Source organism: Antedon bifida, chromosome 4 (genome assembly GCF_963402885.1).
Source record: "Antedon bifida chromosome 4, ecAntBifi1.1, whole genome shotgun sequence".
Classification (NCBI taxonomy): Eukaryota; Metazoa; Echinodermata; class Crinoidea; order Comatulida; family Antedonidae; genus Antedon; species Antedon bifida.
In genome coordinates, this window is record NC_136229.1 from 24297055 (window position 1) to 24322516 (window position 25462).

Consider the following 25462-nt stretch of genomic DNA (forward strand, 5'->3'; position numbering starts at 1 on the left):
AAGGTATCTTATGGACGCGAGCACTCCATTGTTTATCTGTCGTTGTATGATATATGGCTACTTAGGGATAATATTAAATAATGCATAGAATGTCTACTACACATGTACTGGACTTAAACAAAATAAAAAACATTGATGTCAACACAAATTGTGTTTCTATCTCTGGTGGAATACAGTATTTTGATTCATGTTTTAGATACTATAGGCCTAAAGCTTGATTCACTATGCGATTGGTGGGTTTATTGGTGTTACTATGTGCACTTTCTCAGACGACGCAAGCACTCCATTACCGCGGAGGAACATTCTATTGGGAGAAAATAAACAACAGGAAGGTAAAATTACATCATTGTGCTATTATTTTGCCCGAAAGTCCTCGAATTATATAGGTAGTTACAAGAATACTAAACTTGGTAGATCCTATAGTCATTGAGGAAGGTCCAAGTATCTGAGAAGGATTGAACTAAAGTATATTTTCTGTTAATTGATTAAAATCGGAACAAATCGTGTTGCAACTTTACTTGGCTGCCTTGTGTAAATTATTATATGTTTTCTCAAGGTTCGATTAAAAAAATTGGTCTTTTTATAGATCGTTGGAATCAAGCATCTATTAATTATTCGTTTAATTTTCTAAGGGACTTTAAAACATAAAACAAAAAGGGAAACCCGTAAAGAATCTCAGCACTTTCATAAACATGCCTGACGCTGAAAAATGAGAACTAATGCATAAATGTTAAATAGGCCTTGTATTCAAAATAACATCTGGATATAGCCAACGAACTTTACTTTTATTAGTGAACAGGAAATATATTTTCATTTATGATGAGTTTTCCGGGCCTGGCCGAGGGCATGGAGTGTTGTGATTTGTTTAAATAAAAATGTTGGCATAATAAGCCGTTTTACCTTCACCCCTTGGTGTAACCAACGATCATAAATACTGTAGAATCACAACCACCTAATATACAATATCATTTCAACTCAACAACTCATTGAGATTATTTGTTAAGAGGTTACGTTGATATCGTAAGTATTAATATTAGGGTTCATCACGCTTGCTGTGGTGCTAAATACTAACTTTGAAGATACGTGGTGTACTTAGGCCTACACTTTTGTGAAATTGTGATCAGTGTTATTAGCATAGCGTTAGATAACACCTGACACCTGGCCTACCAGTAGTATGCCTATACCGTCGTGCTACGTTCTTGTTACATAACACAATTAATCCAGAGTAGGTCAAACAGGTTGTAACTGTACATCCCGGTTCTGGTTGTGCACATTTTAAAACAAAACTGCAAAATATTGTCTTTTTACCACCGTAAATATAGAGTTTAATTTGATATTTGGAAGATGGCTCATTGATTAAAATGTTGAAAATACGGTATTGTGCCAAACAGATCGTGCATATGTGAAAATGGTTTCGTGGCATTTTTGACAGTAGGCCTATCATGGGGTTCTATTGACGATGATGTTGCATTTGAAGAGTACCTATACTCACTATCGAGGTGTGATTTACTGGGACTAGATGATCCGAAAACAAAATCTCGTGTCTTCTATCGTCTTTAAATTAGTATGTCAATTTCCAGTCTTCTAAAAATGGATGCTTTTGACTGTGGAGAATTATCTGAACTATCCATGGTTTAAACAAAAGCATTGGACATGTTAAGCTAATTAATGATACATTATGAGATAATGTCCGACTTGGTTGGCAGCAATACGCTTCCGTAGTTACATTAATATTGTACATACTATTTATTGGAAGGTCCCTACATTTATTTACAGTACATGTATAAATCCAACACGATCATTACTAAAAATAAGGATCGGACAATGTGGGTATATCAGTGGCCGGCTGGTTTTCTCTCTCATTGGAGATGATAAATATAAGCAACATTCTAAATAAAAACGATAAAATAATCAGCCAGAAAGAGAGAAGTTCGAAACTTTTGGAAACACTAACCTTTCATATCAGGTGTAAGGGCGATATTTTACTGTTTTAGGCCTATACCATAGATAAGTTTTTTTGAAAGAGTTTTAAAGCTGATTCAACATTCTAAATGTTATATGTGTGTACTGGACTTTTATTACTATAAAGTTGTATATACGATATTTGCTATAATATTAATTATAATTCATAACTTGATAATTATTTAAAGCAAACTAATTTTAAAATACTATGTGGAAAATAAAGAATAATACACTTATTCATTACCATATAGTTAAATGTTATTGCACTGCTGTGTGTGTGGTGATGTCTATGGGGTTTACCTTTACCTTAGTATCTGAGACAAAAATATCCTCCATGATGATCCTCCATGAGGATGTAAGAAATACTGAAATAAAATAAAATGAACTATTCAATATCATTATAAAATAATTTAATTAAGTAAAGTAGTAGCTGGTCGATCCTACATTCAACAGTTCAATAGGTAAAATAAACATAAAATACCTTTTATTATGTAGACACAAAAGTGTTGTTTTCGGTAATGTAGATTATCAGTAAGTCAATCAGACACATGATTCTTGCCTCGAGAAATTCACAATGGAAAAACTTCGAGACAAATCTCTGCCTTGCATACCTACCAGATCTATCTCAGATGTACCGCGAAATGTAAATTTGATAACATTAGTTTTCACTATTAAGATATTGTTCCATATTTCTATCTTAGCAAGATATTATAAAGAGTTTTACAACAAAACTTCTGATTTTCCGGTAGATTTTCAACTCAATTTATAAAACAATAAACACTATACTTTAAAATGTTATTAATCATCTAAGACACTGTGAAACAAAGTAAGTTTAGTTTTACGAATGTCAAGCATTTTCAATAATGGTAACCGACAGAAAACGTACAAGGAAAACATCCTTCTAAAGCCACTTTACCCGAGTCATTATCATTCCGAGAATCATCGTCTACACTTCCTAGAGGGGGAGCGAGCTCCGACAATCTTCTTATTATAAATGCTAAGAAAACTAAAGAAAACGGCTCTTAATAAATTAGAATGGATAATTAAAGATGTGACTCATCCACTAAGTAGTATTGTAATTTTTAATAGATCTGGTAGAATTCGGCAATGCAATGTTAAAACCAACGGTTTTAGAGACTCTTATATAATGTATATTTTTCATTTGTTGTATAATAATATTATATGACAATAAATTGAATCTTGAATCTTGATATTGCAATGGCCAATGCAATACGAATGGCGGCGGCCTAATAACATTGCATAGAATCTGATGTTGGTATACATCGTTGCGTCTCTAATTTGAATACATTTTAAACAGCATTAGTATAATTTGTTTTAAAAATGCTATTGATGTTTATTCATGTTTTGTTTATATGTATTGTAGGCTGTACATTGATTCAAAATGCAATTGGTGGGTTTACTGCTGTTAGTATGCGCACTTTTCCAAACGATGCAAGCACGTCATTACCGCGGAGGAACATTCCGCTGGGAGAAAATAAACAACCGGAAGGTAGGCCTCAATAAATATTTATTTAAACGAAAACTCAACCTTAAATTGTTTGATGCGCTACTTTTAACCTTTTTCAATTCAGATTAAAATTTTCTGGCGTTTATCGTTTAAAAGAAGTGAAGGGAGTTACCAATGTGAATCCGTAGGATCCAGGATTCTGACTGAACAGATGAACATGTTAAAATGCAAGACCTGTTCGGATTACGATAAAGAGATTATACATCGACTTCCATTAACCTGCATTGCAACCAGCTTAGAAAATGATTGGAATCTCTTTGAAGGTTCCTATACGTATGAGGTGAAAAGTGGTAAATTCACAATGAGGTAAGCTTATAGATATGTTGATTAAATTTTTGTAAATATACTTATACATTATACTACAACGGAACAATACATTTTTTAATAGGAATAATAGTTGGAATTTTTGGGTCAGTAAATCGAATGGTAGCACGTGTTATTGAAATATTGTGTGGCACAATGGGCCTAAAGTGGCATGGAAAGCTTGCCAACTAAACACCATAGATTGAACTAGCTTTTGCGATTACAGAACGTCTCGCTGCCCCAACATCGATGATATAGTCTGGTAGCATGAATTGCCGAAAAAGAAGTGGTTACCAAATGGTCACATAGGTCTACTTAGGTCTACACCCTTGTGTTGTGTTCTAGTGATAATATTGTGAAATATAATGTTAGTATGCAGTATGTAATAAATGGAGAAGTAATGCCTTTTTTTTTTCAGCTACGAAACCGAAGGACCATGTACAGACAGTAGTTGGCTATATCTGCAAAACTTCAGTTCTGGAAGATGTTGGAACTTACTGAGTCATGTGGACCTATCTATTGATAATAACTCTCCCCGCGTAACGGCTGGACTACCACTCTATCGTATACGACAAGGATGTGAACTGTTCATTGACTTAAAAGGTAAACACAAATTATAAAGCCACGCTATTTGTTTTTTTAATTTGTTTGTTTGACCGGTTCTATTTACTTCAGTACGTAGAAAATACGTGTGCTCACCAATTCAATTGTTAGATGATGGGTACTTCCGATATTTTATTTGATACCGGTACCACTCTTTGGAATTTATAATCATCTCACTCTGGTAGAGGTATGCCTACTTCCAACCAATATCAACAATTAAAATGATGCCATTTATATTTAAAACTTGTTGAAATATACAGGAGAATAATACGACGATTAATAAAGTTATACCAATGAATTTCATACATCAAATGTTTACGTTGTATATATCTTATCGTAGGCATACTACAGATCATGTAATGTTACATTTTGTGTTTCTTGTTCAGCAAGTGATCCCGACGGTGATGTAGTCAGATGTCGCTGGGCTGATTCAAATAAACAGGAATGCCCAGGTGATGCTAACAAACCCCGTGTCTGTGATAACCCAAGTAAATATCCAATCAATGCAATCATGTATGAGGTAGGCCTGCTAACTTCTCTAAATTAATTCCGCGTGCGTAGTTTTTTTGTGTACTTTGTGCTTCTAAATTAGTAACGGATTGTAAAAATACCACAGATTTAATAAAATATAAATATATAGATTGTCCCACTATTTTAAAAAAATGGTTATTTTGAATATGCCATTTGAATGTCACATAATATTTATTCATTTTGGATTAAACAACTATTATTTTTATCTTCACTTTTTACGTTTTTGGGGGCAATGCACACTAACAGACGATTAACCATCATGTCACTATTTCTATTCTATATTGGGCATTATTTCCCCAAACTTTTCGCCCATGCATGAGATTCAATCACTGCATATCTTTTAAGTATTTTTATTTCATTTTAGAATAAGTGCTTCGTAAAATTCCAAACAGAGGGAGTGTACGTTCGTCACACTGAGGGCAATTACTATGGAGTATCTGTCATGATAGAAGATTTCGACAAGGGCTCAACAACACCTAAGAGTACAGTACCGTACCAGTTTCTTATTCAAGTTACTGAACGTTAGTATTGTACAGTTAACTCTCCCAAAACGGCTGATGAAATAATGTGGGAGAGTTGACTGAATTAAGATTGATAAAATATTGTTCGAATTTGAGAGAGTTGAAATGTTGTTTATTATAGAAAGAATGTCTTTCAAACAATGATGGTTGCACACAATATAGGATAGTAATGTGTTACGAACTGTTGCACATTCATGTTGTAGAAGTGTCTAAGACAACATGTTTAGGTAGGCTAACTATAAGAATTCGTCATTTGAATTGAATACGTTAAATCTACATATTAAGGCATCTATATAGTAATATTTTATTTATTTATTTCGGTACATTAACAAAAATATGTGCAAAAACTAAATTATAAATAACATATATATAAAAAAAATCCAAAACAAAAAACAGCAAAAAATTCAAAAAGCAATCGAACAGAGTCAGTTAAATATAAACATCACATAATAAATTCTAAACCGTTGATATACTGAAAATTATACTGAAAATTAATTAATTTGGAACGATAGAAATATGAGGATAAGGAATAGTCTCGCCCCAACCGAGTTTGATATGCAGATGTTCTAGCCATTAGACAACTGAGGCTTTCATGGTAATGTTCGAATTCAATTGGATAGTGACTCAATATGAACAGAAGAACGGGCGCCGTTTGGTGGCAACACTCGACACGAAGGGACCCTTACATTAGGGAAAAAGAAAGTTTTGTTATTTGTTCGCCACACCTGTGCGCAGTCCGATTAGGCTGCAAGTCGTAGGTTATTCCACCACATTTACATTTAACACTAGGCGTGGTACGGCAGAACATAAATAGGACAAAAAACACACAACACACAGAGATCAACCTGTTTTATATTGGTTCATATTTTAGAAGTCTCAAAGACTATTTATTTATTTATTTATATTTCTGCTAAATATGAAACAGTGTTCACAGTTTATGCAATTATGTTTAGCCGGAAGTTGCAGTGGACCGACAGTGGGGTTACTGGAGAAATGTTCCATTATTGAGCCAGGTGAACAATGGAAGAATACTGTTTCTGCGTATCTATCAGAAGTGTCTGATGGAAATCGGTGTGTTGATTGATTTTTATGACACGATAAAGATTCAATAAATAGTTATAACAAGTATTTTAAATTTACGACCAAAATATAAATCTTGGTTCACATTTGGGCGCAACGCAACAACGTTAAACGCAACGTAAAAGTTGACAACCGACAATGTTTTTTCACGCTGCTGCTCTAGCCCGCTACGTCACAAGAGATGACGTAATCCGATATAAAGCAAGCAGCAGTTTTAGTACTGAGAGACTGACATTTTTGCGAAAATGGAAACTCCACTATAATTTATAGGTCACAGCTGCTAGATCCAAAAAACGTCTGGGAAAAGAGTCTAACGGTTGAATGACAAATCCCAAAGCATTTCTGGTATTTATGAGTCCCATGATATTATATAATACTGTAAATCAAAACAGTCCATGAAAGTTTTTGTTTGTACCATGGAACTATAATTATAGTTCCATGTTTGTACTAAAGTGACAGAAATTGAGTCTGTGTTTCATATCAAAGTTATTCACTTCTGTAACAAAAAAATAATATTTATTCACATATAAAAAGAGAAAAGAAACGTTTAATTATAACTCAAAACCATTGTCTAACAGACAATTTAAGTATTTTTTGCTTTAAATTACATTTTTCAGGTAAAATAACTATTATGTGACAATAAAATGACACATTCAAAAACAAATTCGAAATAAAAAATATTTTTCAGAGGGACAATATATCTTTAAAACTGTTACGTCAATAAGCGAGCAGCGTTTTTTGTAAGAAATATTTCTTGTTTAAATTACTTGAGTTGCGCTTATGTCTTTGGGTTCAGTCAGTCTGTTTTATTTGAGAAACAAGATTAAAACATCATAGGGTATATCTGAAGAAAATGCTTCTTGGATAGTTCTATGATAATTGTTATGATTGAATGCAGTATTATTTGTTGTTGATTTGTATAGAGTTGAAGAGATGACGTATATTTTACCAAAAGGCATGTCATACACTGAGGATATTCCTCCGCCAGGTAGATTTGTTCAGAGTACTATCTCATTTCAAACCAGGAAACTTGGAATATATGAATACACTATAACTGCTACTGATGATTTTGGGTATGAGTAACTTCAATATTAGGTTGCACCTGCATACAAATACTGTAGGAAGTTAATCATGTAGCTCCAATCCACATTTACATCATACATTTTCAAATTATGCAACATGCAACTATTTTTTTTATATCTTCAGTTATCGGTATAGTATACAATATACAGTACATAATAGATAACTAGATTAGCTAAATACCAGATTTTTTTTTTCTAAAGGTTGCAAGGAAAGTCTGTCTCTGGAAAAGTTATAGTTAAAGGTCAGGAATTCGATTTTTACTATGACAATTATTTGGCACTGTATTTCTAAAAGATAGCTCTGGACTAGCATTATTTTACTCTTTTTTGCTGTGAATTCGATTCTCGACTTTTCTAGCCTACTTACTCAACAGTAGGCGAAATAAAGTATGAGAAGTCGATAATGCTAATGCAGAACCATAAACAGCTAAAATATGCTAGTCAATGAATATGAAATATAGTTTTAAAAAATACTTTTTAACTCTACAGGAGTTTAAGTGATATGTTAATATCTTATGCGTCATATCTTATGCTCTTCTTTTAAACCATGAATCAAATAAATAGATTAATTTAATTTTACGTCCCTTGGTTTGTTATTCTCATAATCCTATATCACGGTACTAAATTAGTGTGTGCAATCCACACATCAACGCATCAAAGCTAAATAGTGTAGTTGGACACGATTTAACTTTTTAAAAACTTTTTTCTTAGATGATGAAGCCGTACTACCACCACCAACCCCGCAGATTTTACCTACTGAATCTTACCCAGCTACCAATAGCCAACTGAATGAGACTGTAGAACACTGGTATATTATGTTTGATGGACCGGTAAGGCTGCCTGACTGTTTAAATAAATAAAAGTAAATAAAAACCCATTGGACCATGGCAGTGTAGTGGCGCCAGGATTTGTGTGCTTTAATATGCAGATAGGACCCGCATACATGTGTCAGTACCCTTTAACTTTGCCTATAAATTTTCGTTAGTCGTACTGAAAATGTAAGCAATACATTTATTATTTGATTTCTTTCCCGAAAAATGGGCAAATTCCGGCGGAATGTTTTTTCTATTAGGTTAAAGCATAAACTACACATGAATATTCATGATGTGTCGGCGACTCTTCCCTTTTGCCACCACTGGTGCCTCCCTTTTTGTTGGTATGAACGTAAATGTTAATGTATAAACGTTGAAAATACAGATGGTCCTCATTTAACTTAATCATTGCGCTTATAAAAAAACATTTTAAAAGTATTACTTACGAACGATACATAAAATACAGGAACGGAAAAATATGATTACGCATCCCTGCTGCACACGGTTCTGTAGGCTTATCCCGGAAAACGCTACCAGGCTAAAGTCGCTATTACCAGAAAAAAAAAAAATTTCGAGATTTTAAATTGTCATTTTTATAATATGTTTATATAATATGTTGTGCAAAAAACTGCAAATTGTAACAGGGAGATATAGGATATTCGCAAAGTGACGTCAATTGTTGGGTTTTTCAAATGGGGCTTACCCATTTTGTAAGAATGTACCTTCTAATAACACCTAATAGCCCCAAAAACATCATTCTAAAAGTCGAAAATCCATTTGAGGTCCATTTTAATATTATTCAGATTACAAGACCAGACAGTTCTTCATATATTATGGTAATGGATGGTAAAAATAGAGTGTACGCCAGCTATGATGCTGCGAATCCGAATGAGGTAGAATTTCCAGCAGACGATCCTATGAAAGCTCGGTATAAAGCGCCAAAAGACTTGGAAGTTGGAAAAACGTATATGATATATATAGAAAAAGATTTTTCAGTCCAAACATTCTCAATAGATTGTTTAATAGCAACAAGCTGCTCATCAACAATGGTATACTTCTTTAGTATTCGTAAGTATTTACTAAAGTAGCTTACTATATTATATGTAATTTATATCATCAACAAGATTAATTGCCAACATGCTGCCATAAAGACTTTGAAATGTAGTTGTTAATGTTTCCACCAATAAGAAAGAAAAGAAATATGGCATGTACATTTTTAGTGATACACCAATTGCTGCTTGTGTACGTTGCGGTTGGGTGATATGCACGTGACACTGACGTATCACCCTTTTTCTTCACTAGGCCCATTTGAAGAAGATAAAAGACCGAAAATCGAATTAGAAGAATGCAGTGTAATAGCACCTGGAGAAACTTGGAACAGTTTTGTAATTGCCTCAATTAACCTACAAACTGGTTCGAATGCGTCAGGGTAATGCATTTCTTTTACAAGATTAGATAATCACATCAGGTTTGGTTAAACGCTTACAGTGACCAGGGCCGTAGCCAGGACTTGTCGAGGTGGGGGTTCGGACACTAAGCATTTGGGTCACTGCCTACCACCCCCCCCCCCCCCACCTTCCCGCATGGTGGAGGCAATTTTGTTAAATAACACCCTTAGATGGCCGGAAATGGTACTCTCGCACATCAAATTCATGATAAATGGCACCTCTAATTGGCACTATAATGCTCTATGAGGATACACTATACTTCATAGCCAAACATAAATACTGTAGGTTACCGCAGCGTTCCATTTTTTGATGTACGTCGGAAGAAGGCTATATACTTTACGCATGCTGACTGCCAGTGATATAAACAATCTATAGGTACGCGGTTGTCTGGCAGTGTACTTTGTACGAATAGTTCATGGCCCAGCTCGCTGTTAGTGCGGTCGGTATTCGCGACAATATCATGTTATATCCAGGGACCAAAAATGCGTATTTATTTTTCTGGTGAAAATCGGCAATTTATTTGGTACTCTTTGAAATTTACTGACACGTATCGCTCGACGTACGCTTATACAGGGAAGAAGTTAATTAGAGTTATTCGCGAACGAGTTAACGATTTTTTTCAATTTACGTATAACCTTTTGTACTGTGGGGCACGTATTTGGAGGATTTTCAGAGATGAGGTGAGGGTATTGGGCATGTCGGCGATGGGGGTTCGCAGTCGGTTAAGGGGGTTCACTGTAAACAACTAGCGAATCATCACAATGTGAGTTTGTGTGACATTATTACTTAGTGATTAAGGGCTATACTGTATCACATACATTCATAGTGTTCTGGTGAATATAGAACAGTGGCAGCAGTATTTTATTGAACATTTTGTTTTATCAGTTGATATTAATGAAGAAATATCAAAACATTTTACAAGTGAAAGAGGTTGTGGATAAGGTGGTCTTCTTTCTTCACACTGTATAAACAAATTAAAACCCTGAGAAGAAAACAACGCTTTAATTTGTATTTCCATTTTACTGTGTTGACAACAAAAACAAAATGAAAGAAAATCAAGAATAATGTAGAATCCAATTTTATACTTAATTTTTTTTAATTTTGTATTTTTCTTCTAATTTATTTTCAGTATAACTGAAATCCAAGGCAGTTACCCAAGTGGAATGAAAATGTCATACGTTAAAGATTTAGAACCAGGCAAAGGAGTTGTCAAATCTAAACTGTCCTTCAAGTCTGAAAAAGAAGGCACCTATGTGTTCAGTTTTACAGCTACTGATGATAATGGGTTTGTATGTCATATCATATGAGGTTCATTGATTATAAAGATCATAAAGTCAGCATACATAACTACACTCTTGTGCAACTAGAGCAACTGCTGTACGGAAAACAAAAACACATCATAACCCAGTACGCATGTCATTGCTAATTAATTTTTTTTGTGTGAAATAATTTGTGTTAATATTTCAATGTTTAACCAGGCAAAAGAGTGAGATTTATTAACGTGTTTAACCGAGTTAACTCAATTAATTTACAGTATTCAAAGTAATCAAAAGTCAGGATATTTGATTGTATCTGGTAGGTTTTCTACAATAGTCATATCTTATATAGTTTATAACACATGGGTTTATCCTTGTCATTTGATTGGTTAATGACGTTCATCGTAACGTTCTAAGCTTATCCTTGCAATTTGTGGTTCAGTAATAGTTTTACTGCATGATGAAAGTTATTTTAATTATGCTATTAAATAGTTCTACATTATAGCGTAGCGCTACGCTGTGCTATAATAGTGTATGACGCAACGCACAAAGACGTAATAACGCTCGCAACGAATCACATGGCCTCCGAAATGCCAGGTAAAAATAAAAATGACAATGGATTACAAGTACTAACATAACCGAGTTCTACCCTAAAATCGATTTTTTTTAAACAATTTTCTAATGTTGTTCTCTTGTTACTGGTATTATAGCGGGTGGTATTCCCATGAATACTGATTTAAAAAGCCCTGTTCTTCTACCAGATCAGTCAACCCCTGCTCGCAACTCTTCATACGAGGGAAGGGAGACATTTTGGACAATCAAATTTGATTCAAACGTAAGTTGCATTTTTAGGTGTTGTCTTGACAACAGATGTGTGCATTATTTAAACATTAAGACAATAATAAATGCGTATTCAAAGATTTTAACTTCCTCCTGGAAATTTTATAATATTGCATGCTGGAAATATATATATAAAGTATATTTTCGTATCGTAGTTGTTCCAGATTTGAAAGCATAATATGTCTAGGCCTAATGTAGCAAATTTGAAGATAGCCTAATTTCTTTGGAACATTATTAAATTAAATTAAGGTATTGTCATACTAATGAACATATTTATATTCCTTGTTTAATTAGGTGACAAATGGTTGATTTATTTGTACCAGTTTAATCATTTAACCAGTAGTATTATTAAATATATATATATATATAAATATATTATTTATATTGTAATTGAAGATTACAAGTTCAGGATGGAAATCATACATTAAGATCCACGACATGAATACTGCCGAAGTAATAGCCAAGTATAATGCTCTTGATAATGACGTAGTAAGGTTCCCAGATAATGATCCAACAATTGTTCAATACCTTGCACCAACGAGGATACAAGGAGGCAAAAAAACATATTTGGTAAATGTTGACACAGGATTTGTTGCCCGAATCCTCTCAACGCCATGTGGCCGCAGTGCCAAGGCTGTTAATGAAGGTGCAAGATATACCTTTCAAATCTGTAAGTTATGCGTTTTTCTTTTATTTTCTTTTATATTTTATACTGATTGTAAAAAGCAATCCAAAAAAAGAATAGCCCGTTTCTAAATTTCTTTAGCAAACAGACCAGAAGTAGAATGCGGTGATTCCTACATAAAAGTCCGCATCCCTAAAACGTACGTGAATAACATTCCAGCAAGTGAGCTTCATCTTCACGACACAAGATGCAGAATTAAAGACAATGGTGACCCAATGTACTATCAGATTAAATTTGCCTATGATGAGTGCGGAACTAATATTGAGGTATGACATTTGGGATCATAGATTTTCTTCATTTTCATGTGGCTACCACCATCTTCTGTATTGGCTTCCAATCTTCGAAACAATGTTGTGAACACTTCGTTTCAATTAAACTGAATCCGATTGTTTCATTTCATTTGTATCCTTCTCTCCCTTTCGTTTTAAAATAGTTATCCCACTTTTAAGAACTGATTTCAACGCAAAATTATCGGCTCAATTTACTATCGATTACGAACCACAATGAATTAACAAGAATGTTACCATGATAAAATAATATATCACTAACCTCTTTGACCGCTCAGAGAAAAATTCAAATTTTAAAAGTGGAATCACTTTGCTTGGATAATTAGTTATTTACTGTGTATTTTGTTCGTTGTAGCATTTATTATCAACAACTAATTTCTACAACACAATCCGAGACGACCCGAAACCAATCGTATCAGGTGCACCAATAACCAGAGAAAAGCACAAGGTTGACATACAGATAATTTGTAAGATGAAAGGAGTTGGTGAGGTCTTTTTCCAAGCAGCTGCATCCACTAATCCTGAAAAATATCAAGCGTCTGGAAAGTTTAAGACTTATCTTAAGATGTATGAAGACTCAAGTTACAACATAGAAATTAATGGAACTGCATCAGTCGAGCTAAACGAGCAGTTGTACTTCGCTGCCCACCATAGTACTTCTAAAGAAGTTGCCATCGAAAGTTGTAGAGCTATGGCTAAGTTTGGAACGTGTACAGAGAACGATAAGAAATACACATTTATTGAAAATGGGTAAGTATAGAGTTTTACATTCGCAGTTTTTGACTAAACATGGTATGCACACAACGATAATTAAGAAAATCATTATCCAAGTGCATACTGAACTAATACGTAAATGTACTTAAATATTAAACATCTGCAAGGAGAGATCCAAACATTTAAAAACCATTGGATTTTCCACCTCAGCGCATTATTGGTCCAGCTTGGGAAATTAGCATATAGCTCTAAATAGCATCCCGGTTCACAGTACAGGTACAGGTACACAAGCTTTGTGATGTCACTTTGTATAGATTGTAAGCAAATCGTACATCAGACTGTATAATTTTTTAATCGAGTATGCACCATTTTTTTAAAAAACATTTTTTTTGCATAATTTAACCCTTTACTATAATAATGGTGTAGGGTTAAACTATGTTACAGAATGTTTAAAAAAACTGGTGTAGGGTTAAAAAAAAAGTAAGAAATTTCCACGATATTCTTTTCTCTTTTTAAATGCTAATGTAGGCATATTATACAGTAAATGAACCATTTGTAGGTCTATATGAGTAAACCCACTACGTCATTTTCTTTAGTTGTGCCGTTGATTCATCCGTCATTCTTAGTTCGTCTGGTTTGGATCATCGCTTCACTATTCAATCTTTTGGATTCCTGCAATATGGCATATCTAACGAGGTAAATGTATGTCACTATACTGTACTATACAAACCAGTTAGTGTCCACTTTCGACTGCTTTCACACATTTTATTTGTGCACTTTTATAATTAATAGTAGGCCTAGACTATAGCTCAGGTTTGTTTCGTTTGATTTGTTGTTTATTCATAGGTTACATAATGTATAAAAATTAATACAATGTGTTCTTAATAGATCAAGAATATGACATTTATATTGGAGGAATTAGTATTCACAATTCGCTGATACTATTTTTAAAAGTTTTAGTAATCTATTTTTACTTTTTAGGTGTTTGTGAAGTGTAAGATTGTGTCATGTAAACCCGGAAGTAATTCCCGTTGTGCTGACCTGAAAAGTGGTAGCTGTTCCAGACGTCAAAGAGACGCTTCATTTGAAGAAGAAAGTGATACATTTATGAATTTTATAATGCCGTAGGCTTATTGTAGTGTGTGGAGATACAGCATTGAGAATGGGATCATACTACAATACATGTACTTTTGATGAATAAATATGTTCGATGGAATTGTTTTGTTATTTTTCTAATAGGCCTATCAATCCTAACACCTGCATTACAGGGTTAAAGTAATGAATATGAGAAATGAAATGACGATGACCACGAACATGTGAAATGATTAGAATGATGAAAATTTGAAATGATTATAACTTTGAATATTATGATCAATTGTGGTAATGGTGACAAGTAAAATTATGTTGATGGAAAATGATGATTATATTGTTTAAGTCATTGGCAGTGAGGCAGTGATGACGTAATGCTGATCAGCTACTTAGATGCTCGATCGATAAAAGTCGCGACTATAGCCTTACCATTAACGTTACTATGGTTATTAACTATAATATAATAATAAATTTATATTGCACCAATTAAAAAAAATATTGTATCCTGAAATTTGCTAAATAAGAGTTTTTAAATTTATCTTAAATGAATCAAAGAGCGAGTGAATGGTAGGACTTCATTCCAAAGAGAGGATGCGACAAATGGAAAGGTGCGTCCACCTGGGTCTTAATGCGAAAACGGATAGTATGATTTGACAGAGGAGCGAAGGTGACGAGATGGAACATATTCAGGAATATGGTGGTGGCTGAAGTTTGTATGAGCCAACGACACGTTAACGTCATCATTATTGTCTTCAGTCAGAGTCGGTCAACTGATTGATGAACAAAATCAAGCGACTTGAAAGTAAATTAGACTTATCTACTTTTTAGCCACTCAGTTTAATTGTAAAGCTAGGGCTATTGTACAACGTGGAATAACATTACCTCAACTCTGTGACCTCTACCCATGCATATAGCTAAAATAATAATTATTCCATATTAACCTCCAAAGTAATTTGACTTTTAGTTATTTTCAATATTTTATTTAATAAATACTTTGTTCTGTAAAATCGATTTAGGCCTCCCAAGTATATGAAGCGGAACATAATTGATAAATTGATTGTACTTTTAAGTACCTGTCCAATTACGTGACCGAATTAAATGACCTATGGACCAATGTATAAACTGTTTATAAAGAACCTATGTATTTCACCTACAGCAGTTGCAGAGTTTGTGAGGTACAGGAGGTAACGGTTTCGACAAATCAGTAAGTTGTTCCTTCAATTTCTATGGTTTTGTTTGTCTTCTGTTTTAATTCTGTTATATTTTCAAAAGGACCTCATTGGAAATAAGTCCCTTTTAACTATTGACTTTCATGGACTATCATTGCATTTATATGGCTTTTATTTAATAAGATGTTTTACATAAAGTAGATTCAATAAAAAAGGAATTGTACTAATGTACCGTATAATAATTATATTATGAAATGAAAATCATTTTAAGTACTTTTAAATGCTCTTAATTTCATTTTTACTGTGTATTGTATTATATTGAGTGAAAATCAATTAAATCAGGGATGATTGAAATTAAATATCAATTCTTAAAATTGTAATTTAACTCTTCCCTGATCAAATCAAAGCCACGAGTATTTTGAATGTTGCATACAGTACATCAGAATTTCCAATTCGGACTGACTGTACTAATAACTATTTAGGATGAGACATTAATTCAATTGAATTGAAGTCTCGGATTTAAGGTAGAATTCATCGCATTCTCCTGGTTCATTCTTGGTAAGCATAACAAGAGTTTATTGGTTTCTTTTGACAGGCAATCATGAGAAGTTTGGTTCTCTTTTCGATGGCGTTGATGGTAGCTGAGGTGTGCGCTACTCACTACCGTGGTGGTACTTTTTACTATGAAAGACTCGGAAAAGCTAAGGTACCTTGATTTCCTTTCAAACTCGAGAACAGGCCTAATTTGTGTAGTAGTTTTATTGTATATCCATTGCCCATTATATGGACAATAAATGTGAGTTAAATTAAGTTTAAGTTCCCCAATTCCTCAATCAAATCCGCATGATATATACATCACAATAAATTAGACACTCCTTTCTAAAGCCTTATTATTTTAATCAATCACAAAATAAAAAGTTTATTTTACTAATGAATAACGAAAAGAAAAAAAGTAATCAATAACCTGGTAAGATTTGCCTTTTCGCATAAAAAGAGAACTAAATATTTTGCTGTTATTACTACTTAAATTGTTAAAAAGTTTAAAAATTATGTAATGAAACATTGAATAAATAAAGGTGGTGGTGAACCACAAAGGATAAAAAAATGTAATAACTATATGTATTATTATCTATTTTTTTATTTTATTTTACAATTATTATTGTATTTCAGCCATTGACCTACATACTATTGAATGAATGAATGAATGAAACACGAATCTATAAAAAAGTTAAAGATGTATTGTCCCCCAAAAACATGAAAAATGAAGATTAATTAAATCAGACTTTGAATAGGTTATTTTCTAGTTTTAATAAAGTTAATCACTTCCGCATTAAAAAAGAAATGTTTTCACTTAATAAGATAACATATAAATGGTTAAATTCAACAATCCATTGGCTGGCAGCCAATTTGACCATTTTTTGCTTTAAATTACAGTTTTTTAGGTAAATACAATTTTTTTAGATCCGATTTTTGGTCAAAGTGGATAACTATTGTGTGACATTAAAATTCCATATTCAACAAAAAAAATTGTAAAAACTATTTTTCAGGGGGACAATACATCTTTAACTGTATGTATGATTTAAACAATCGATATCGTTATCATTTATAATCTTAGTTCTATGTTATTTCTGTTGGCGTAAAATATGCATTTCCTTATGTTTTATAAATATTAATATAGTAGTATCAACGCATGTTATTTAACCAATCACAATCGACAATTCGGATGCTCCATCACGTTGTGATTGGTCAATTTACTTGCGACACGCCTATGTCGTTGCGTCCAAAATTATTATTATTGTTTCCTCTAATAATTCCTGACATGCTGTGAATTTGTTTTCAATAGGTACGTATTTTCTGGCGTCTATCTTTCCAGTTAGATAAAAGTTACCACGAATACTATTGCAACAAAGTTGGTGACAACCTGGTTGCCGAAAAACTTCTTGCTTTAACATGTATCGATTGTGGTACCAACCAGACCATCTTAACCCCACTAAAACTTGAATGTACTTCCATTTCACAAGAGATGGGGTGGAGTCTTCTAGATGGATACGTTGATTATACGGCAGACCGTAAAGAATTCATTATGGCGTAAGTACTTTTATTTTTATCAACTTGACTTGATGTTTTAGTTTACATCTACACAATCTTGTTGGAAATAGAAACTTCATTATTTTCGTTACGGGAGCTGTACGAAGAAATATTCAAGTTGACATAGATAATTGCAATTACATACTGTGCATTATCTTTTCTATAAGGAGTTGAGTAAATGATCAGATGTTTGTCCTAGTGTACATACATTAAGTACGTTGAGAAGACTTTCTAAACATGTTGATATTATTATATAATATAGTACTGACTTTGATGCAAAATAATTAAATATACTTTTGTTTTTTGTTTTTTTTTAGATTTAAGACAACTGGCATGTGTACCGCCAGTAGTTGGATTGGGCTTCAAAATTACGGTGAGGGAAAGTGTTGGTCACTTTTAACTAAAGTTGACACTTCAATAAAAAACGACTCTCCAAGAGTTACAGCCGGTTTACCAGTGTATAGAGTCAGACATGGTTGCAAGAGACTTATCGACCTTAACCGTAAGTGTTATAGTGGTATTGCCTCTAGTAGAAACAATGATATGACTTACAAAAAAAAGGAACAATTTGTCCTCTCGTTTGAATATAAACGTGTCTTTTAGAACAAGATAACGGTTATGCTTAATATTTCAACACATTAATTTCATCATCTTAATCTTTCAGCCATTGATATAGACGGAGACCCGACAAAATGTCGATGGGCAAATAACGACGAATGCCCAGAGGGTCGAGATAGTAGCGATGTGAATCGTGTATGTGGACAAGCAACATCATTGACAAAAATTTATCAGGTATGTATGGTTTTGGAGATTGTTGCGTTCGAAAATTTTTGGAAAAGTTAAACCAATCAAAAACGTTTAGCAGTAAGCTTTAAGTATAGAATGTAAACATGACGTTGAAATTAAATTGTTTACTTATTTTAGGAAGATTGCAAGATCGAGTTTATTACCGGAGAAGGTGATTTGCAAGGATGGTATGGTGCTTCCGTTATGATCGAAGATTTTCCAGATAAAACTTTCAGTAAAGCTAAGAGCACAGTTCCATTCCAATTTCTTCTTGACGTAACTGCACGTAAGTTAAATTTAGTTGGGTTACGGTTTCACTGACTATACACTCCTGACCTGATGGTTGTGTCATCCGAAGGAAAATCTCAAACACTGTCTCTGAATTTGAATCTCTTTTTTTTTTAAAGAGCTCATGCAAAAATATGTCAGTGTCTACAATTGAACAGTCTATAAAATGTTATGGAATAGAAAAGCTACAGTAGTGTCCCATGTTGGACAAAACACAAGGACGTAAGTGCGTCGCAACGAATTTGACCAATCATGACGTCATAGAGATAATCTAAATTGTGATTGGTCAACGCGTTCATTATGTAGGCTTATTATATAATTTATAATATAAAAATGTATTATTATAAAATTACATTTCTTTACTAGCCGGACCATGTGTAGGACCAAAGATTGATCTAGAAAATTGTAGCATAATTGCTCCTGGACAAACTTGGAACAGTTTCGTTACTGCTAAAATAGAAGAGAGCTCAGATGCATCAACGTATGTAATTTTTTATCAAAACGATAAAGTAAAATAGCCAGAAAGATTAGCAGAGATTTCAGGCAACAAGTTTTGTTTTGTTTTTATATATTTAGGCAAATTGCAAGATATCCATAAGAAAATTCATTCACTATCCTTCTTAAAAGTGGCAATCCCATTCACAAGTCAAACATAATACAATATGCTCTTCATAAACAAAGTCTTATTACAACTCTCTGGGAGTGGGGTTGTAAATTGTCATTAAAAAAATGACATTTGACAGGACTTGAATTGGATTGGTAGCCAAACAACATAACTACCAAGCCACTCAAAGTGATAGTACTTTGACAACATTGAGAATATAAGATATCTTGGTAGATATAAACAATTTAGGAATGAAGAACGAAAAAAAACCCAGCTCAAATGGAGGTTAATATTGAAACTTAAATTTAGGTATTCAATGGAAGACTTTTACTGATCTAGAAGTTAGGTCAAAAGGTTTTGTTGTTTTAAGTGGTAATTCCCAGTGGGTTTATTGTCTGTGCAAGTTTTTCCACTCCATTTGGACATCGTGGTCTTGGAATAACTCTGAAATTTGCATACGCCTCAATAATGTTGATCTTAATTTAATTTCAGTATAACTGAAATCCAAGGCAGTTATCCAAGTGGAATGAAAATGACATACGTTAATGGTTCAGAACCAGGCCAGAAGGTTGTCAAAGCCAAACTTTCCTTCAAACCAAAAAAAGAAGGTACCTATGTGTTCAGTTTCACAGCTACTGATAATAATGGGTAAGTGGCATAATAAGGTCAAAACGCATATGCATCAAATCAATCAATTAGTGTAGGTCTATATTATGTAGTTTAATCTTAAACATTTGTTCTATATATAATTACTTTAATTGACTTGCAGTGTTCAAAATGATCCTATGTCTGGAAGTTTGATTGTATCAGGTAAGTTCACATTATTATTTGTGTTTTATGTTACGTGTTTACCATTTTATCATTTATTATCTGAGTAATCTTAATTATTAAATCTGATCAACCAACTCGCTCACTTAGGAGATCAGATGATACTACCATTCCATCAGCTGGTTGTTCCAATGTTTTCTTTATTGATTTATTTAGTAGAGTTGTAACTTGGGGGTTTGGATCCTTTTCTATTGATCCATGGGTACTGGTTTCAAACGCTATTAGGTATATTTTCACGACATGTTCAATTTCACTCCCAAATACCTAATTCAATACTTTTTGTAGAGCATCTTGTGTTTGTACTGTAAATGGCAGCGCACCGTTACCCTTTTGGCGTATTTTGACAATATTTGACTGCGTCTCTAACTGAGAGCCTTAACCCATTTTGTATATACTGTAAGAATGTATAACAAAATATATTTCGTCTTTTAGGGTATTTGACATTTTACCATGAAGATATCTGAAATATGTAAACAAAAACTCGTTTATGGTTTATTATCGCTGTTTTTTACATTGTTATTGGTTTAGCCGATGGTCGTTTCAATAATATAGAAAATACACAAGCTCCACCTGTAATTCTATATAACCAATCAACCCCAGTGGCCAACTCCGTGTACGAGGGAACAGAGGAACTTTGGACAATTACATTTGATGGACCCGTAAGTATAGCCTACAGTAATCACAGTTAAATCTGACGTATTGTTACGGCGACATTCTTTACTATGACATGACGTAGGTTCAATGCATAGCAAACTGGGTACCCATTGTTCAGTATTGATGGATCGGTGAATACTACATGTAACAGGCCATCGTTCTTGTGAATAAAGTACAAATTAATTTCATTTGATGTTGTTACGTTGTACTCGTTGTAATGAGATCACGAAACGCCATAATATATAGCGGGCATGGCGGTATAAAATAGCAAAATCTCGGCCAGACGAATAAGACATGCCAATATATTATTTTACTTATAGGTTCAACGTCCAACAAACAATTCACACATCAAAATCTTAGACTCGAAAAAGAATATAATTACCAAGTATAATGCTGTTGAAGATGTAGTAAGGTTCCCAAAAAGTGATCCAACGATTGTCCAATACCCTGCACCTACTGGTCTAGAAGGAGGCAAACATTATATTGTAAAAGTTGAGGCAGGTTTTAGTGAGAGAGTCTGGACAACTCCATGTGGCTTCAGTACCACGGCTGTCAATGATGAACTGATATATGGCTTTCAAATCGGTAAGTAGGCCTACACTCACTTGTAATTTACATACATATACTTTAATACTAAAAGTTTTATAAACGGTTGTATAAACTACTTCTAACAAACTATGCAATAAAATCCAAAGGATCTTGTTATATTGTACGTAGGTATAATATTTCCAAATATAGGCCTAAATCTGAAAATGTATTAGGCCCCTATCCTTTATTATTTAATGTTATATTTCTCATTTTGTATAGCTAAGGCACCAGAGCCAGAAGTAGAATGCGGAGAATCATACATAAATGTCCGCATTCCTAAAACGTACGTGAATAACATTCCAGCAAGTGAGCTTCACCTTCACGACACAAGATGCAGAATTGAGGACAATGGTGATGACTACCAGGTGAAGTTTGGTTATGATGAGTGCGGAACCATCATCAAGGTAAAAATTATGCTGATTTTTACTTGGCGAAATAGTATTTGCTTTGTTTGTTTGTTAGCACGATAGCGCCTACAATTTTGAAGTTATTCTGAATTTGTCGGTGTAAAAAGATATATTCGTATAGAACATGCCTATTGAATTTCAGGAAAATTGATATGGTCACGTCACAAAAGCTTAGTAGGCTATATTAAAATCTGAGTTGCCTGTATCTTCCATATGAGGAGTGTTGACAAAGTGCCAGGCCTATGTATAAAATAATGCAATCGATAATAATATATAATAATAATTGGTGTAATCATACAATATTCCTGTTTTAGTAGGCTAGGTAGTACGAACGATTTTCATTGTTGTCCACGTACGTACTATTAGGCCTAGGCGGCCCTAGTTCCCTGCCTTGCATTTTGACTCCAAATTTGGGTTATTACTTTTATGAAGATTCATATGAAAATTAACAAATAAATCCTTAAATTAATGATTTTATAGACGTGTTTCTCGCAAACTATTTGCGAATTTCGCATATTAATATTCAACTAGCAGTAACCCGTGCTCCGCACGGTCTTTGTCGGCTTTAATATGGTTATATACTAATTCCCATGGGATGAGTAAGTATACAATAAGCGCACTCTTCCCTCATAAAAAGCCATGGATTTTGTTATACACCAAGCTACAAAATGAAAACAATACTGGATATGGGACTTGAAATGGAAGAAAAATTGTGCTGTGCGAATCTAGGGTGCGAATCAGAAAGTAACAACGTGCATGTACATGAGAGGGAGATGCAGAATGAACTCTGATAATCAGTTGGCAGTTGAAAACATTTCAATAATAACAATATGAAATGAATTTATTTATAAAATTGAGATGTGAAGTATTGGCATAATAAAACCACAGCCTCTTATGGACTTGAAATCAACACAAAAAATGCATGATGTTGAAATAAGATGATGCGCGCGGACACTAACGAAAAATATCAAACTATATTTCAAGTGTATTTTTCGTTGTGATATTTTGTTTGTCAGAATTTTTCGTTAATAATATATCCATTTGTGGTTTGTTTTTTTTAAACTTTTTTTTTGTTCATTTACATTTTTTTTTATTTCATGGTTTATTATATTTTTGCTTTTTGTGTGTCAAGTTTCGTATCCCTTTTGCTAGTTTTGTAATTAGATTATTAGATTGAGGTCTAGTTTTGATTTTTAGATTTAAGCATGTCGCGGATTCGAACTCGAACGTACTAAACATTGATATCAATGGTCACGGCGATTTACTCACTGATCCATACCGTGATTTACAAAAGTCATTCTGTTCAAACAATAGGTGTAATTAACTTTAACGACGTGATCATTCGATACGGTTGACTAAAGAGTGGTGTTTTGGCGGCCAGGCATGGTATTTGTAGATCCGGCCATGGCGGTACACAAAGAGGAGGTTGCGTAGTTTATACAGTGACGTAACACGGTCGCTGAGACTATTTTTTGCCTTTTTTAGTGTTTATCCTTAGAATTCAGGAAAGTGACATAGCCTATCGTGTGCGGTCCATCAATAAACATCAGTGTGCCAAATGTGAGCACGTACCGTTCAGTGGTTTTGGAGGAGATACGTAAAATAAAAAATATTTAGTAGCATTAATATATAGATAATAATATATAGATGTTCAATATTTCTGTTTCTATGGAGCACCAAAAGAGCAACAATAATAGAGGACTAAAACTCATTGGAATGCGTCAACTTTTAATGCATTTATTGGTGAAATACACGTTTAATTTCAATATATTTTGTTTTCAATCAAAATGCTGTAATATGTTACGCTTACAGTCTTTTATTGGCCACTGCGTAATAAATAATTTACTTAGCTTCCTTTTTTTGGAAATCGACGTCAATTGAACTTAACTCTGCCTATAGTTATAGTTTTATCTATATACATGTATAAGTTATGTTATTAGGAATACATGTATTTAAAACATGTCTGTATATTCTTTTTTTTTTTTTTTCAAGCGTTCATCAAAATCGAAAACTAAATTCTACAACACAATGAGAGACGACCCTAAACCAATCTTCCCAGGTGCACCAGTAACCCGAGCAAAGCATAAGGTTGAGATGCAAATTATTTGTGAAATGAGAGGACTTAAGGTTAATGACGTATTCTTCAAACCAGTGGCAGCAGTAAAACCCGAAAAATACAAAGCAACTGGAGAGTTTAAGACTTATCTTAAGATGTATGAAGACTCAAGTTACAACAGAGACATCACTGGAACTGCATCAGTTGAACTCAAAGAAACCTTGTACTTTTCTGCGCAGAGCACATCTTCGAAGGACGTTGCCATTGAAAGCTGCAAAGCAATGGCTAAATTCGGAACATGCACAGAAAATGACAAGAAATACACATTCATTGAAAACGGGTAAGATGTTTATGTTTATATACTTTTACTACAATTGTCTTCATATTTTTTACTCATTTAGCTTATTATGTATTATATATTTTTTTGTCGAAGTGAATATTAATTGTATTATAATTGTAATACAAGAAAGAAGATTTTGATTTCGTTTGACTTGATAATTATTTGGACATCTCTGGCATGTAATTTTCTTCACGTGAACTTCCCCTGCGTGTCTCATTGTGGAATTCTGGTGAACAATTTTCATATTTTTTTGTAATGAATTAGGCTACAAAAAGACACAGGACAAGTCTATGATTTTCAACAGTGCATAAGAACACATTATTCTATAATTAAAGTAATGATCTTCTTTCTTGATTATTTAGGTGTGGTGTAGACTCATCCGTCAGTTTTATTTCTTCTGGCTTGGATCACCGCTTCTCTATTAAATCATTTGGATTCCTGCAATATGGCTTAACTAACGAGGTAAGAGTCTTTGTTTAAAAATAGTGATGACATTTACTGTTATCAAAACTGACCTATCATCAAACACTTTATATTCCAACTAACCTATAATCCAAGAGAGAGTGTGGGGTAGTGGGATGTTGGTGGAGAGATATCATGTCATTATATTACATAACAAAAAGATACTATCACATTGATATTTTCTATTACTAATACTGTATTATTCGAGACTGTTGAGATTTGCTATTTATTCATACAACATTTGTTTTTTTCTAGGTATTTTTGAAATGTAAGATGGTATCGTGCAAACCTGGAGCAAGTAGTTCACGTTGTGCTGAGATCAAGCGTGGTAACTGCTCCAGACGTCGGCGAAGTATCAGCACGTTTGAAGAGGAAATCGATACCTTTATGACATTTAGAATGTAACATATGAATCAAATCCAAAGGATCAATTTTGCTAAATAACCTATAA

The 25462-nt window shown here is 33.5% G+C and overlaps 1 protein-coding gene across 3 annotated transcripts; it reads left to right on the top strand.

Moving 5' to 3' along the window:
• The first annotated feature begins 196 nt into the window (after positions 1–196).
• Positions 197–25462, top strand: LOC144840974 (uncharacterized). Of its 3 annotated transcripts, XR_013611980.1 has the most exons (23): positions 876–1020; positions 3347–3472; positions 3555–3796; positions 4212–4396; positions 4783–4916; positions 5292–5448; positions 6402–6519; positions 7452–7601; positions 7812–7852; positions 8322–8440; positions 9226–9490; positions 9725–9851; positions 11000–11155; positions 11405–11445; positions 11837–11961; positions 12363–12636; positions 12733–12917; positions 13294–13688; positions 14249–14348; positions 14634–15543; positions 15898–15945; positions 16506–16616; positions 17754–17892. XR_013611980.1 is itself a non-coding variant. In XM_078697085.1 (21 exons), the coding sequence occupies exons 2-21, from the start codon at positions 3365–3367 to the stop codon at positions 25414–25416; spliced, it is 3078 nt and encodes a 1025-aa protein (XP_078553211.1). In that variant the 5' UTR covers positions 197–332; positions 3347–3364; the 3' UTR covers positions 25417–25462. The 3 variants fall into 3 exon arrangements, 2 of the variants coding, with proteins under 2 accessions (XP_078553211.1, XP_078553212.1); XM_078697085.1 differs by lacking the exons at positions 876–1020; positions 12733–12917; positions 13294–13688; ... (3 more) ...; positions 16506–16616; positions 17754–17892 and adding exons at positions 197–332; positions 21571–21743; positions 21966–22150; ... (1 more) ...; positions 24912–25011; positions 25267–25462 and having other exon boundaries at positions 12363–12460; XM_078697086.1 differs by lacking the exons at positions 876–1020; positions 3347–3472; positions 3555–3796; ... (14 more) ...; positions 13294–13688; positions 14249–14348 and adding exons at positions 18316–18500; positions 18663–18790; positions 18923–19070; ... (7 more) ...; positions 24912–25011; positions 25267–25462 and having other exon boundaries at positions 14842–15543; positions 17754–17998.

What these genes read in the sequence shown, in the direction of transcription:
- LOC144840974 (XM_078697085.1), top strand. Translation starts at nt 3,365, where the DNA reads ATGCAATTGGTGGGTTTACTGCTGTTAGTATGCGCACTTTTCCAAACG. An exon ending in TGGAAAAGTTATAGTTAAAG is followed by an intron (nt 7,853 to 8,321) that starts GTCAGGAATTCG and finishes CTTTTTTCTTAG; the next exon opens with ATGATGAAGCCGTACTACCA. An exon ending in AGGATATTTGATTGTATCTG is followed by an intron (nt 11,446 to 11,836) that starts GTAGGTTTTCTA and finishes CTGGTATTATAG; the next exon opens with CGGGTGGTATTCCCATGAAT.